Source organism: Myotis yumanensis, unplaced genomic scaffold (assembly GCF_028538775.1).
Source record: "Myotis yumanensis isolate MYYU_CA2020_CCGP unplaced genomic scaffold, mMyoYum1.0.hap1 SCAF_3, whole genome shotgun sequence".
In the NCBI taxonomy this organism is placed as follows: domain Eukaryota; kingdom Metazoa; phylum Chordata; class Mammalia; order Chiroptera; family Vespertilionidae; genus Myotis; species Myotis yumanensis.
Genome location: NW_027223754.1, coordinates 9,450,431 through 9,464,759, shown reverse-complemented (window position 1 = coordinate 9,464,759; position 14,329 = coordinate 9,450,431). Strand labels below are relative to the sequence as shown.

The 14,329-nt window shown below is 40.7% G+C and overlaps 2 protein-coding genes and 1 non-coding gene across 3 annotated transcripts in view; 2 read left to right on the top strand and 1 right to left on the bottom strand.

Moving 5' to 3' along the window:
* LOC139005843 (protein FAM149A-like) overlaps positions 1-14,024 on the top strand; it is a 30,346-nt gene extending 16,322 nt beyond the window's left edge. The window contains 6 exon segments of the mRNA XM_070408059.1: positions 4,169-4,279; positions 4,838-5,047; positions 7,660-7,780; positions 8,976-9,104; positions 10,033-10,117; positions 13,271-14,024. Of these exon segments, the coding sequence (XP_070264160.1) occupies positions 4,169-4,279; positions 4,838-5,047; positions 7,660-7,780; positions 8,976-9,104; positions 10,033-10,117; positions 13,271-13,344 (730 nt within the window). The 3' untranslated portion in view covers positions 13,345-14,024.
* LOC139005930 (large ribosomal subunit protein eL36-like) lies at positions 68-425 on the bottom strand. The gene has a single exon (XM_070408242.1). The coding sequence runs from the start codon at positions 391-393 to the stop codon at positions 73-75; it is 321 nt and encodes a 106-aa protein (XP_070264343.1). The 5' UTR covers positions 394-425; the 3' UTR covers positions 68-72.
* LOC139007928 (small nucleolar RNA SNORA11) lies at positions 12,863-12,991 on the top strand. The gene has a single exon (XR_011471054.1). It is a non-coding gene; the product is annotated as a small nucleolar RNA SNORA11 (small nucleolar RNA).
* Positions 14,025-14,329: the final 305 nt, after the last annotated feature.

The following is a 14,329-nucleotide window of genomic DNA, read 5'->3' as shown; positions in this document are numbered from 1 at the left end:
GTTTTTGTTTTTTTTTGTTTTTGTTTTTTTTTCTGAACAGGTTTTATTACACAGACAGGGAGGGGCTGGGGCTCAGTCCTTCTTGGCTGCTGCCTTCCTCATGGCTGCAAGGACATTGTGCAGCTCCTCTCTCTTCCTCTTGGCGCGAATGTGTGTCCCCACCCTTTTCTTGATGAATTTCAGGGCCCTCTTGTCCTTAGAGACCTTGAGCAGCTCCATGGCGCATCGCTCATGGGGGGAAAAGCCACAAACCTCTCGGATCATGTCCCGAACGAACTTGGTGTGCTTGGTGGCCTCACGCCCGCGGCGACGGCTGTGCCTCGGCTTGCTCACGTTCTTGGTCACCTTGTGGCCCTTGTTGAGGCCCACGGCCATGGGGTAGCACAGAGCCATGGCGGAGGCCCTGGGGTACGGATGGCGGCGGATCCCACCAGCGCCGAGATGAACCAACCTGCTGCTCCTGTATTAGGTGTTTTGAAGAGATATGTAGATGAAGAAAGCTTACTCCCTGACCTAGTAAAAAAAAAGTATAAAACAAGTCAGGTACAATACATTCTGCAGATGATGTGCAAAAGCAATGTGTTTTAGGAGAATAAGGGGTAGGAAGTCTGCATGGGTCATTTTAGGCCCATCAAAGGCATGGAGGAATGTAAGATGGGCATGTTTAGGGAACAGTGATTGGACTTCGGGTTAGAGCAGTGGTTCTCAACCTGTGGGTCGCGACCCCTTTGGAGGTCGAACAACCCTTTCACAGGGGTCGCCTAAGACCTTCCTGCATATCAGATATTTACATTATGATTCATAACAGTAGCAACTTTACAGTTATGAAGTAGCAACGAAAATAATTTTATGGTTGGGTCACAACATGAGGAACTGTATTTAAAGGGCCAGAAGGTTGAGAACCACTGGGTTAGAGGATGGGATACTGGGCCCCACAGGGGCATTGTGGCAAGACCAGAGCATTTGGAGTCAAGAGACCTATAGGGGGAATTATATTGGACGTGTTGATTGAACTTTTCTAAACTTTAGGTTCCTAATCTGTAGAATGAGGATAGTAATATTTTGTCTAAGGGATTGTGGTGAGGGCAATATCATGTCAATATGACAGTCACTAACACAGAACCTAGCAACTGTCTTAGTAAATTTTTGTTGAATTGCATTCTTACTCAAAGACCTAGTGGAAAGCGAAGCTTATTCATGGGAGACCTTCGGTAGTACTAAGGAGTTGGGATTTTTTTTTTTTTAATATATTTTATTGATTTTTTACAGAGAGGAAGGGAGAGAGAGATAGAGAGTTAGAAATATCGATGAGAGAGAAACATCGACCAGCTGCCTCCTGCACATCTCCCACTGGGGATGTGCCTGCAGCCCAGGTACATGCCCTTGACCGGAATCGAACCCGGGACCTTTCAGTCCACAGGCCAACGCTCTATCCACTGAGCCAAACCGGTTTCGGCTAGGAGTTGGGATTTTATGTGTCGCACAGCCCATCTTGTGTAGAGGGGAGCAGAGAAAAAGGGTTTGAGAGAGTTCCTGGTCTCAAGCTACATGTAATTCAGTTGGCGGGAGTACAGCCATGCCACACACACATGCACACACACAAGATGAGGCAATCTAGTAGGTAGTAGAGTGACTGAGAGGTTGAGCTTTGGTATAGACTACAAGTTTGGAGCCTGACATCATGATTTATTAGCTTTGTGATCTTGAATCAGCCCCTTTCCTTCAAAACTGGTTTTGTTATCTATGAGAATTAAAGGAGACAAGACATTGTGCATAGAGTAGGCACTCAATAAGTGTTAGTTTTATTATTGTAATCAGATGCAAATTATATGTATTATATCATATCATATTATGTTATATTACATTTCATTATATTATAAAGTTACATGTCCTTTAGCTCATAAATGATGTAGGGTTCAAAGGAAAAACAGCATACCCTTCACAAAGTAGAGCAAGCATGTCAAACTCGTGGCCCGTGGGCCGCATGCTTCCCACAACGAATATTTTTCCAGCCCAGCCAATATAACAGCATCGAAGAAACATTTTGATAAAAATCTCATAACTTAAGTTTTACAATATTCTGTTATACATAATTATTAATAATGAGCTACAACATTCGCTAATCACTGATTACTATAATTATGTTGCATTCATTTCCCTTACATTCCTATGCGCAGGCTCACCATTTCTCTCCACGAATACTAGCAGCGAATATTATAGCAGCCAATTGCCACGTCTTTAGTCTTTTACTGACTTGTTTGGTGTGTGCAACAGGAAATATTTTGCTTTCGGAGAAAAAGAAAATAGGTTTATTTGCGTTACACTTATTAATTTGTGCAGTTATTCAGTGTCTGGTAAGTTAATGTTCAAGAAAAAATATTAACTTTTAATAAATGTTCTATTATTTTATGTTAAGGATTACTCATTTATTTCAGCCCTTTGTATTCAGCATGTCTTTATCAACATAAGCCTACATTTCTATGAAAATGGAAGTTTTTTTTTTTTTTTTTTTTTTTGCAGCCCACATAAACTTAAACCTGGTTTATTTGGCTCGTGTTAGCCTTTGAGTTTGACATGCTTGAAGTAGAGTAAGACCTTAACTGAATCTTAAAAAATAGCCAAGATTTGGTAAGCTGAAAAGAAAGGGGCGGGTATTCAAGGCAGAGGCAAAAATATGCCCTAGCACAGGAGCAAGTCTACAGAATGCCTTTGTGAGATTGAAAGGACACAGGCCTGAACAGGGCATGCAGTTCGGTGAGTAGTGGTTTGAAACAGGAATATCTAACAGGATCGCTTTATTCTCCAGTGTATAGGCTTTACAATAAGTCTTATTTGCTTTTGTTGTTGGAGTTGCTATGAGTTTGTTGTAAGTTTTGGTCTCTTGAAACTGCTCTGACAGGTTCAACATCATTTCCCACTTTGCATAGTAAAATATGCAGCGTGTATTACATAGAAGCGAACAGTTGATAACAACATGGAACCTTTAAACATCAGGCAGAAGAAATAAACTTGAGAAATAGGAACATTCCAGAAATGTTCCCATTTCTCAAGTTTGTTTATTTTACCTGATGATATCTAAGCAGTTATTTACAGATATTTTGTGTTTTTTAATAGTTTTAAGAAATGTTTTCTACATCTATTTTTAGGTACTTTTATGGATAAATGCTGAAAGAAAATGCATGGACAACACAGGTAAAAGTGCAAATAAATACTAATAGAACTTATTTTGAAATAGTCCAAGTATCCTAGTGGTAATTGCAATAGGTCTTCATTTATTCCTCTAACATTTCTTTATACATTTATCCAACATGAGGAAAGTGTGATTGTAGTTGCTAGTTCTATTCTTGACCCAGAATAGAATTCTAGTCTCAGGTACCAGGTTCCTCTAGGTCTAAATATTATTTTGAATCTTAGTTGGACATATTAAGGATTTGGAATAAAGAATTGATTATTGAGCCCTTAATTCATGCTTTCACCAATGTTGTCTAATTTCATTCCCATAATAATTCTATGAAGTAAGTGTCATTATTCCCAATTTAGAGATCAAGAAATTAAAACTCCACAGTAATCTTCCCATGATCACCAACCAGGAAGCAGTTAGAACTGGGATTTAAATTTAAGCCTTTGGATCTGGTGGTTGGAGTTTTCCAGGTACCATGCTGCTCCCAGGAAGCAGAGGGGGAAGCTGTGAAGGACAAGGGAGGAGAGGTCCAGAGCAAGCTGACCGGTCAGGAGCTGGGACCCCTTTGCTCTGCTTCTCCTGGTGCTCTCTGCACCTGCCTCCCCCTGGGGTGCCCTGGAGGCTGTGTTCCCTGGCTGTCTTGCCCAGCAGATGTCCCCTGTGGGCGCTCAGAGATTAGAGAACATGAGGTGTGGTGTTGCTTTTCTCCCGGCTGCCAGGTCACAGTGTGTTGGTGGCATTTCTCCAGGCAGCAACCCTTGTCGCTCCAGGCCCAAGTGTGGGCATGTGTTGCCGAGGTGATAAGCCTTGGGGAATTAAGCTGTCCCTTGTTAATTTTGCTCCCCACCTCTGTATAAACTCTAGCTCCTTTATTGAATTTTCCTCCCATTAGCCAGTCTGAATGTGCCGTTGCTTCTGGTGGATTCCTAGCAGGCAGTCATGGTGGCAATAGCTATGGATGCTGTTTAATTTTTATTGTTTTTACTTTCCTCAGATCCATCGCTTCTCCAACAATTTTTATAGTGATTTGAATGGTGTGATGACAATTCAAGCAAAACCACTTCAGCAGAGACCGACCCATTTTGCAGACAGGACGCAGTACGTATGAGAAATAACCACCGAGCCTCCTCCCTGTGCTGCGCACACGTGAACACCCGGACTGGGGAGGGCGTGAGAGAATGAGAATCACACTCAGGGCAGGTCACAGGCAGTGTGTGAGGATAGAAACATGCTATTCAAATATTGACCACAGAAGGATTACTGTTAGATTGGGGCAGATAAGAAAAAGGGGCCCAGACACCATGATTCTCTCTCATCATTGATGTTTCTCTCTCTCTCTCCATCTCTCTTCCTCTCTGAAATCAATAAAAATATATTTTAAAAAAAAGAAAAAGGGAATGTAGCAGTGAATTCTTAATCTTATGGGCTATAATGTTTGATTATAAACAATAAGAAACATAGATATTTTCTCTCTATTGATGAATTCTTCATTGAAATTGAAACGGATTTGGAAATAATAATCTGTTTATCCTTTCAACAAATAGGAGTATCGCCTAGGAGCCAGGCATTGTTCTTGATGGTGTCTGGTCATGGGCAAATGTTCCCTACTCTCACAGAGCTTGCATCCCAGTAATTAACTTGATTTCCCTTCCCCAGGAATGAACAAGAGGACAAATCACTGAGTGTGGGGGCTAGTGCCCTTTCTGCGGCCCGCCACCGTCTCTGACGAATCTCAGACTCCTGCCGACTACAGACTCCTGCAAAGAAGACACCGGTACACACGAGGCTGCCTTCTCTCACTTCAGACTCACAGAGAATGAAAACCCCCAATGTGGACAGTGAGGAGGTGCTTAGGGGAACAAGACTGTAAGTCCTGCTTCTCTCATGGTAAACAAAAGTCACAGAGGACAGAGGCCCTTGTCACTTAGGGCTCCTGGATTATTCTAGACAAAGCATCCTCTGTCAAACTTATGTGGACACTTTTCTAAGTTGTTTATGCATTTGAATATTGACATGAATTGAATATTTAACATTTGCATATTTGGCATGAATTTTATTTCAGCAGTATTTACAGCAGTTCTTAGCTGCATTTATAACTTATTGGCACCCCCATTGTGTTGTCTCGCTCTGGGGCCACTACCTGGACCGTCATGCCACAGGCTTTCTGCAGCAAGGGAGGGAGTTATTACAGGTCCCCCTGCACCTGGCCAGTGTGACTCAGTGGTTGAGCACCGACTCATATACCAAGAGGTCGCAGGTTTGATTCCCAGTCAGGGCACATGCTCTTATTTCAGGCTGATCCCCAGTGGAGAGGCATGCAGGAGGCAGCAGATTGTTGTTGATGCATCGATGTTTTGCTCTCTCCCTCCCTTCCTCTATCTCTACAAATCAATAAAAACATATTTTTAAAAAATAAAAAATAAAGGTCCCCCTGCGGGAGGTGGATGGTGGAAGCACTGGCTAGTGCTTAGCCAGTAATTGGACTTTTTCAAGATGGGTTCATAGCGCCACTTCCAGCTTTTTCACAGGTCAGTGTGTGTTGCAGTTTGGAGCTGAAATTCCCAGTTCTAGGTGGGTCTGTCCTGTGAATTCTTTCAGGACCCTTCTCCCTCCTGCGTTCTCACTGTGGCTGCCTGGGACCCATTCCTCACCCACACCCGGGCCAAGAGCCTGTGACTGGTTCACTCCTCTTCCTCCCAGCCTGCCTGGGCTCCACTATCGAAACCTTTCCTATTTCCTATTAAAGTGAGTTTGGACACTTCCAACTGTACATTCCCTTTTACTTCAGGCCCCTCCCTTTCTGTAGACATGTGTTTTCCAGTATTGCCATGCTCAAGGCCCTTTTATACTCTATTTCCAACTATTCCAAACCTATGGAATTTCAATATTCCAAAAATATGCTGTGCAAAATTATGTACCTTTTTTATATCTGATTTACACATTAAAAGAGTAAGATTATTTTTGTCCTGTCAAAAACCAATGTTTGTCTTTTTTTCTAATACTCACATTATCTTACTATGGTAGAATGCAGTACTTTTTACATAATTTTCTTAACAATATTTATATTTTCCATATTATTAGATATTTTCAAAATCATAATCTTAATGACTAGAATATAATCATGTGGGTATGTGTAATTTATGATTTCTTTATTATTGAGGTTTTTTTTGTCTATATGTTCATTATTGTAATGTGCAGTGAGTGTCATTTTATGTAAATCTAAATAAGGATCTTCAAATTGCTTCCTGGTCATGTAGTTCTAGAGCTAAAGACACCAGGTCAAAAGTTGTGGATATTTTTAAGGCCCTTGAACATTTTTTCAAAGTTTGTCCCAGAATGGTTCTACCAATTGATAGGCTCACTGATAATACAGGAGACTAACTTTTTCATTCATCTGCAAAACTTTGGGTAGTATGTGTATTTTACAACTTGATAGGGCAAAAATGGTCCTATTTTAGTTTTCACAACTTTATTATCATGAATAAATGAATTTTAATCTGTTTCTAGAATAGCCATCTGTAGTCTTGTGCATGAGCCAGGCAATTTTATTTTTCATTTTAATATCTGATATGGAAAGCCTCCTATCATCATTACTCTTTTGTTTTTTATGAAAATTTACTCTCCTATACTGACAAATAACTATACAATATTGTCAAATGTTTTTAAAAGCTTCACATTGGACTTCATAGCATTAAATTTGTTGAAAATGTAGGAATAACTGACATTGTTATGATATTTAGTTTGCCCATTAAAAAACATATTTGCCTCCCCATTTTTATGATGATTCATAAAGTTTTGTGGTTTTCTGAATCTAGCCCCTGCACATTTATAATTAATTTTGTTCTTCTTTTAAAAATATATTTTTATTGATTTCAAAGAGGAAGGGAAAGGGAGAGAGAGAGAAACATCAATGATGAGAGATAATCATTGATAGGCTGCCTCCTGCGTGCCCCCCACTGGGGATCCAGCCCGCAACCTGGGAATATGCTCTGACTGGGAATCGAACCGTGACCTCCTGGTTCATAGGTGGACGCTCAACCACCGAGCCCTGCCAGGTGGGCTTAATTTTGTTCTTTTACTGATCACTCTATTCCCTAAATTTCTACAGTGCTTCTATTCAGAACCATGTGCCATAACACGTTGTAATATAAATTGCATTGCATTGTACTCTAATTATTTATGTGTTTTCAATAACGTGTAAATTCCGTAAGGGTCAAAACTAGATGTTCCATTAACTCTCTGTTCTGCCCTGTGGCTAGAATAGCTGGTAACTCAGTCAATACAGGCTGATGGCTGATTGCTCAGGAGAAGGTGACAGAGCTAGCTGGTGCCAGGCCCCTCCCCACATTTGTCTTCCTGGACTCAGCTCATTTCTCTTGGAAGGCAGACTGTGATGAAGCGCTCACATCAGGAGCTGTGTAAGGTCTGTCCTCTGTCTTGACTCCCAGATGCTCAGTTACGAGTTGTTGTGTTCACAGGCAAACTGGCATGGACCACATGTCCTCCCCACCAGTCCACACCGCACGGAGCAGGTTACCCCCCATAGGCCCTGAGCCTGCTGAGCAGAAGGTGGCAGTTCCTGGATCTCGGCCTGTCTCTGTAAGACACATTCCATTATGTTAAAGTGCACCGTTCAAACAAACAACATAGAATCTTGGTACTTTGCAGTGAAATCATTAACATAAAATGTCTCCATAATCTGCTTCCTGAAAATAAGTGGCTTGTGAGAATTTACAGGGCTGGCAGGGTTTGTTCACTATTTTGTGAAATAAAAACATGGCTTAAGCTAAATGAGGGAGATTAGGTGTCCGGGACATACCTGATGGCCAGGATGATGTGCAGAAAATAGCATGAAGGGGAGGTCAGGAGACAGGCAGACTGTGTTGGAATCCTGCCACCCAGTCTCTGTGTGATTTGGTATAAATGAATCTCTCTGAGCCTCAATTTTGTCATCTATCAAAGGGCAATAATAATTGCTACTTCAAAAAATTGTTACTAGTATACAGATTCAATGAATGTAAAGATGTTAAACAACGACTGGCATAGATGAGGAGCTCAATCACATACACCTGCCATTTTTATCAGCTCTCATTTTTCCCGCTAACTTTACTATGTTTACTGCAGTGAAGAAGCAATCCCTTCTTCAGCCAAGCTCAACTCAGCCCTGCAATTGGAAAAGGTCTGGGGAAGCTGTGCTGCTGGTAACAGGCACAAACATATTTCATAATGACCACACGCTCTGCTATGACACAAGTATCTTGTGTCTATTTTATAGAACACAGAAGCACCCAGGTTGTGGCAACATAAAGCTTAGGGAAAGAACAAACGCTGAGGCAATGTTTTCTCTTGCATTCCCTGTGCCTCCCTGAGCATAGCCATGGACCCATTCCTAGGAGGTCAAAGCGGCAAAGCTTTAATATTTAATCTTAGAATATTGAGGCTGAGCATGAAATCACAAAAGAAGGCAAATATCACCTTAAAAAAAGTCAGATGCTTCACAACTGCAGAACTACATTTTTATTATAGTTTAATACTAAGAATTGCATGTAGTAAAGGTTTTTAACCCATATTTGCCAATTAGGACATTTCTATTTTATTAGGTTAAATAACACAGTTCCATAATTAAAATATTTTTATATTTATGCTTAGTAGATCTTATGTTTACCAACATATAAATAAGTTTTCAAGTAAGTGAATAAATGAATGACTAAAGGAGTGAAGCATATAGATTATTTTTTGTTTTTTTTTAAGGTTTGAATTTTATTTAAACAATAACATATTATCTCTCATTTAGTACAGAGGAAGGCATGCACAAAACCATGTTTTAAGTGCAATACCCGATAGTGTAGAACGATCACCTCTTCAAGAAAGATCTCTGACTGTGGAACAGTTTTCAAGGCCCAGCACAACCCATACGTTCTGGGTAGGTTCTCTGTTAACTATACTTTGCTTTTATTTTTGTTTTAATTAAAATGTTTGGGTGACATTGGCTAATAGGATCATACAGTTTTCGAGTGTCCATTTCCATATACATGATCTGTATACTGCATTGTGTTAACTATACTTTGGTTTTTAAAAATATCCACCCCATGCCCTGGCCGGAGTGGCTCAGTTGATTGAGTCTTATCCCATGTACCAAAAGGTTACTGGTTCAATTCCAGGTCAGGGCACATGCCTGGGCTCAATCCCCAGTAAGGGATGTGCAGGAGGCAACTGATCAATGTTTCTCTCCCTCTCCCTTCCTGTCAATCTAAAAACAATAAAAACATATTTAAAAAATATCCAACCCAAGTGCCCATCAATAGACAAGTGGATAAGGAATTTGTGCCACATACACATACATACATACAATGGAATATTCGTCATAAAAAAAGAATGAAATTTTACCATTTGTCACAGCATGGAAATAAGTCAGTCAGAGATAGACAAATACCATATAATTTCACTTACATGTGGAATCTAAAGAACAAAATAAATAAGCAAAATAGAAACAGGCCCATAGGTCCAGAGAACAGATTGATGGTTGCTAGAGTGGAGGGGGGATTGAGAAGTACAGATTGGTAGTTACAGAATATCATGGGGTTGTAAGTACAGCATAGGGAATCTAGTCAATAATATTGTAACATCTATTTATGGTGCCAGGTGGGGACTAGAAATATCAGGGAAACACTTTGTAGAGTATATGATTATCTAACCACTATGCTGTACACCTGAAATCTATACAAAATAATATTGAATGTAAAAAATATATACTTTTGACTAAATGTCAAACAAGGAAAAAAGTATCTGAAACAGTAAAACTCATCCTTCTAACTCATCCTAAAACTCATCCTTTATTTTTCTTCTAACAGTCAGACACCCCTCAGAAAGGTTCATTGACTCTGATGGAGTTTGCTGGTCACACCTGGGCAGGTCAAGGTTTGCTGACAGATCAGTGTTCCCCGTGGATAAATAAAATGATGTAATGTGTGAAATTGTAAATTTTGGAAAAGAAGTTGAAGATTGCTCCCTGGATGGGACTGTTGTGGACCCAGTCAGAGGAAATACCAAGGTTTGTGGTCTACAACCAGACGTCAGAAACCTCTATAAAGAGCAAAACTGCAAAGGCAAGCTGTAGTTGTAAAGAGGAAAATGCCCAAATGCTTTTTAATCAACTTAAGATCTCACCCTCAAAAAAAAGGGAAAAGGCTGCCTTGTGAGTCCTAAGGGAGATTAGTGTCTCCTTCAGCTGTGGAGGTTCATGCTTTTCTCCTAAATAAAACCCTAATCTTAGATTCTCTTTGAAGATCTAATGATAACAATGCTTAATTAGATTAATACATACATTTTAATTATTTATGTAAAGTTTAACAGATAAGTGTGCTCTTTGAAGAATAAAGTTTCTCATCAGAATTCAAGCCAATGATGTTTTAATTTTCAAACTATGACCAATGTTTTATTTCCAAAGGCAAAATATTGATCAAAATGAACTTTTATTGTTGCAAAATACTTTTTCATCTCTAACTGCCTGTGATCACACACACACCATTGCTACTGCTTATATGTATGACAGGATAATATTGAATTTGTGAAATTATTCAAGCACAGTCAAGGGTAGAAAAAAATAGAGCACATGTTCAAATCATCATAGGTAAGATGACATTTGGAAAAGAACGTTACTGGAGCCTAAATATGTGGACACTGGCTCCTAAGGGAACCAAGTAGTGTTTGTCCTGTGTCACACACGTGCTTCCGTTATGACCAACATTTTTATTCAGGGAGGCCACATGGCATTGTCTTGAGGTGCGCCACCCTGGAATCAAGGTTTCTTTTTCTTTTTACTGATTTCAGAGAGAAAGGGAGAAGGAGAGAGAGAGAAACATTGATGATGAGAGAGAGATTTACTGATCATGCCCCACACTGGGGATTGAGCCCACAACCTGGGAATATGTCCTGACCAGTAATCAAACCATGACTGCCTGGTTCATAGACCGATGCTCAACCACTGAGCCACGCTGGCTGGGCTCAAATGCTTTGTTTCCATTCTGGCTCTGCCCACTACCAGCCGAGCAATCTTTGGGTTGTCTCAATCTCTCTCTGGGCCTCAGTTTCTTCTTTTATAACAGGCTGGCTGATAAAATAATTATTGGAAAAATGTATGGAAAGGACCTAGCTAGATGCCGGAAAGACATTGTTTGTTGTAAATGTTCATAATACAAATTATGATCACTTGTATTACAGATCATCTAACATATAAAGAATAATTGTTATTTTCAGGGAAACACTTCATATATTATAATTTTAAAATAAATTTAGCAAAATTTAAGCATTGGAACAACACAGGTTTGTCAGTGCTTGCATCATCCTTCTATAGTTCTGTAGCAGAGTGATGTCAAAGATCCTTTAGCCCTTTGAGATTTTTCTCCAATGCTTAATAGCTCCAGGCTGCTGTACCTTGCCATTGCTTTTTTTTTCTTATACATCCCCTACCGCTGTCCGCTATCATGGTCAGTGAAGATAGTTCTTTCTCTAAGAGACAGCCATGCTCCATTATCAAGTATTGCCTTTAACAGAATCATAGATGGTCAAGCAGAATTAGACACCCAAGTTTATTTATTAATAAATTACAATGTACTAACTGCTCACTCTGTGGCAGGTTCTGCGCTAAAGGCAGAGATTCAAACACCAAGGACATTTTGGTCTGAGCCTGAAGGGACATTCAGGCTGGTGGGGAGATGGAAAGGGCTGTGGGAGTGGCGAGCAGGGCCCCCTGGCTGGATATGCAGGTGGGCAAAGGGGCAGAGAACCTTCCTGGAGGAGGCATGAGCCACCGAATTGGGAGGAACACCCTGTGGTATGTGAGAGAGAAAGGAGTGAAGGCTGATACCTATGATTCTGTGGGTGATGCTGAAAGAGGGAACCCGAGGAGTTTTGATGAATTGTTTTGGAGAGGTTGACTACAGCATGCTGAGTGGAGATGTCAGCTAGTTTGTTGGACACGCAAGAATGAGGTGAGGAGATGGAACTGGGCTCTGAATTTGCTATAACTCCGCGCTCTTGATGTTTCACCAAATACTAGTCAGTGTAGGCTCTTCTCAGAAACGTGTGACAACAATTATTACTGACGGTCAGAGTCCCTTTTCATTTCTGTGGAAGGGAATGAGGGTGCATCAAGAAAGATGTTTCTCTATTTCTAAGGTTTTATTTTCTTTTTTCTCTGACAATCAAGCATGTGGTCTCTTTCTTACCTTTGCTTCCAAGTCAGAAAGCACCTGGAGCTGTTAACTTACCAACATATTGTTTTTGTGGCTGAAAAAAAAAAGAGAGGAGGAGCTGATGGGGTGTCCCCAATAGCGGGAAGGCAGGTGACCTCGCTTCTACCCCCAGTGGGGCTGGCAGAGCTCCCTACTCAACTGCCTGGGCCTCGGGACCCGCTGTGGGGAGAAGGTCCCTGCACCCCACCTGCCTGGAAGGACACATGGCCAGCACCGAGGCTTGGGGGGACCAACCCCTTTCCTTCTTCTCAACCCCAGATGGCAGTTTTTGCACGTGACTGTTTCCTGGTGTGTGTGAAAGTGACATTAAATACCTTTTTTCTTTTCTTCTTTTCTTTTCTTTTTTTTATATTTTTATTGATTTCAGAGAGGAAGGGAGAGGGAGAGAGAGAGATAGAAACATCAATGATGGAAGAGAATCATTGCTTGGGTGTGGAGAGAGCAGAGCGCCTTAAGAATGGCTTCTCTGTGTACAACACATCCAACAGCAACTTGGGCTTACTCCTCATGGGTGGCAGAATACTATGGCCTTCCTGTGACATTACGCCCTACACAAAAGAAAGAAAAAAGAGAGAGAGAGAGAGAATCATTGGTTGGCTGCCTCCTTCACACCCACTTCTGGATTCGAGCCCCCAACCCAGGCATATGCCTTTAACTAGAATCAAACCAGTGATCCTTCAGTCTGCAGGCCGACGCTCTATCCACTGAGTCACACCAGCTAGGGCACCTTTTTTCTTTTTTAAAAATACAGTCTGCATGGGCTATAAAAAACATCCCTTTTCAGACCTGGATTTTTTAACATTTTAATGAGAATTACTTTTGGTTGCTGTTTCAGGTTCGCAGTATCCACCCAAGTCTTTTCAGAGGACAACTCCGACTTTAAGAAAGAGATTCCAAGTGGCATCTTGATGTTGCTTCTCCAGAATTGCAGCCTTTGCTGGGCCACTCAGAGCCTCTGCAACCACTTGTCACTTGAAAAACAGAAGAACATGTATTATAGTATGTGTCTGTTGGCACAGCAGTCTGTGATATTGGACTGTCTGAGAGAAATGCAGACAAATAAACAACTTAATTGTGAACTTTGCATTGTAAACACAATGCAAGTCAAGCTTATCAGTCTTTGTCATTGGAAGCATTCCAACATGGAACCTTTAGGCTTTGTTCAGAGGAATCTGTGTTTATAATCCATCCTTTTATCAACTATACACACACACAAAATTAGTGTACGTACTCATACACTACTTAATATATATAATAATGAACCATATTGTAACTTTGTGTCTTGACATATTTTTTGTGTCTCATTCCATGATTAATTCCATCAAAATCCTAATCACGAATAGATATTATTTCCTTCTTGGGATAATAGCAGACTCATCTTGGGTACCATGTGCCAGTCGAAGATTGGGGCTGTTCTGGTCAGTGTGCTGACTTTTTCATACCCTTTTAAAAAGTAGTTTAGTCATGAACCTCTTTGAGGAACGTGAGTGGTAAAGTCTCCCAAGGCCATTTTGCTTTACTAGTGTTCATGTTCAAGTTCAGGTGGTCTTTTCAGATGTATCCCCAGTTTAATGATTTTTTAAAAAATGATTGATTTTAATTATGAACATAAACATAATTAAAATATATTGCGTATGGTTTCATCGTTATTGTTCACAACTGAAGTGTTCCTCCATTGGACAGAAGGCTTCACAGCAGCATCTTCCTCTCCTCATCACCACCTGAGCTTCCTCAGATGTCACCTCAGGGCATGGAGCCTTCCCGATCCCTCTGTCTAAAACAGCAGCTCCCTCTGCTCTCTGTCCTCTTGCTCTGCTTTATTTTTCCTCTGAGCGTATCCCTATCTGACATTAATATGGAAAGTGGAATAGAGAATGTAAATGAGGCTTAATCA

Coding starts and splice junctions, on each gene's coding strand:
- LOC139005930 (XM_070408242.1), bottom strand. CDS start 393: ATGGCTCTGTGCTACCCCATGGCCGTGGGCCTCAACAAGGGCCACAAG.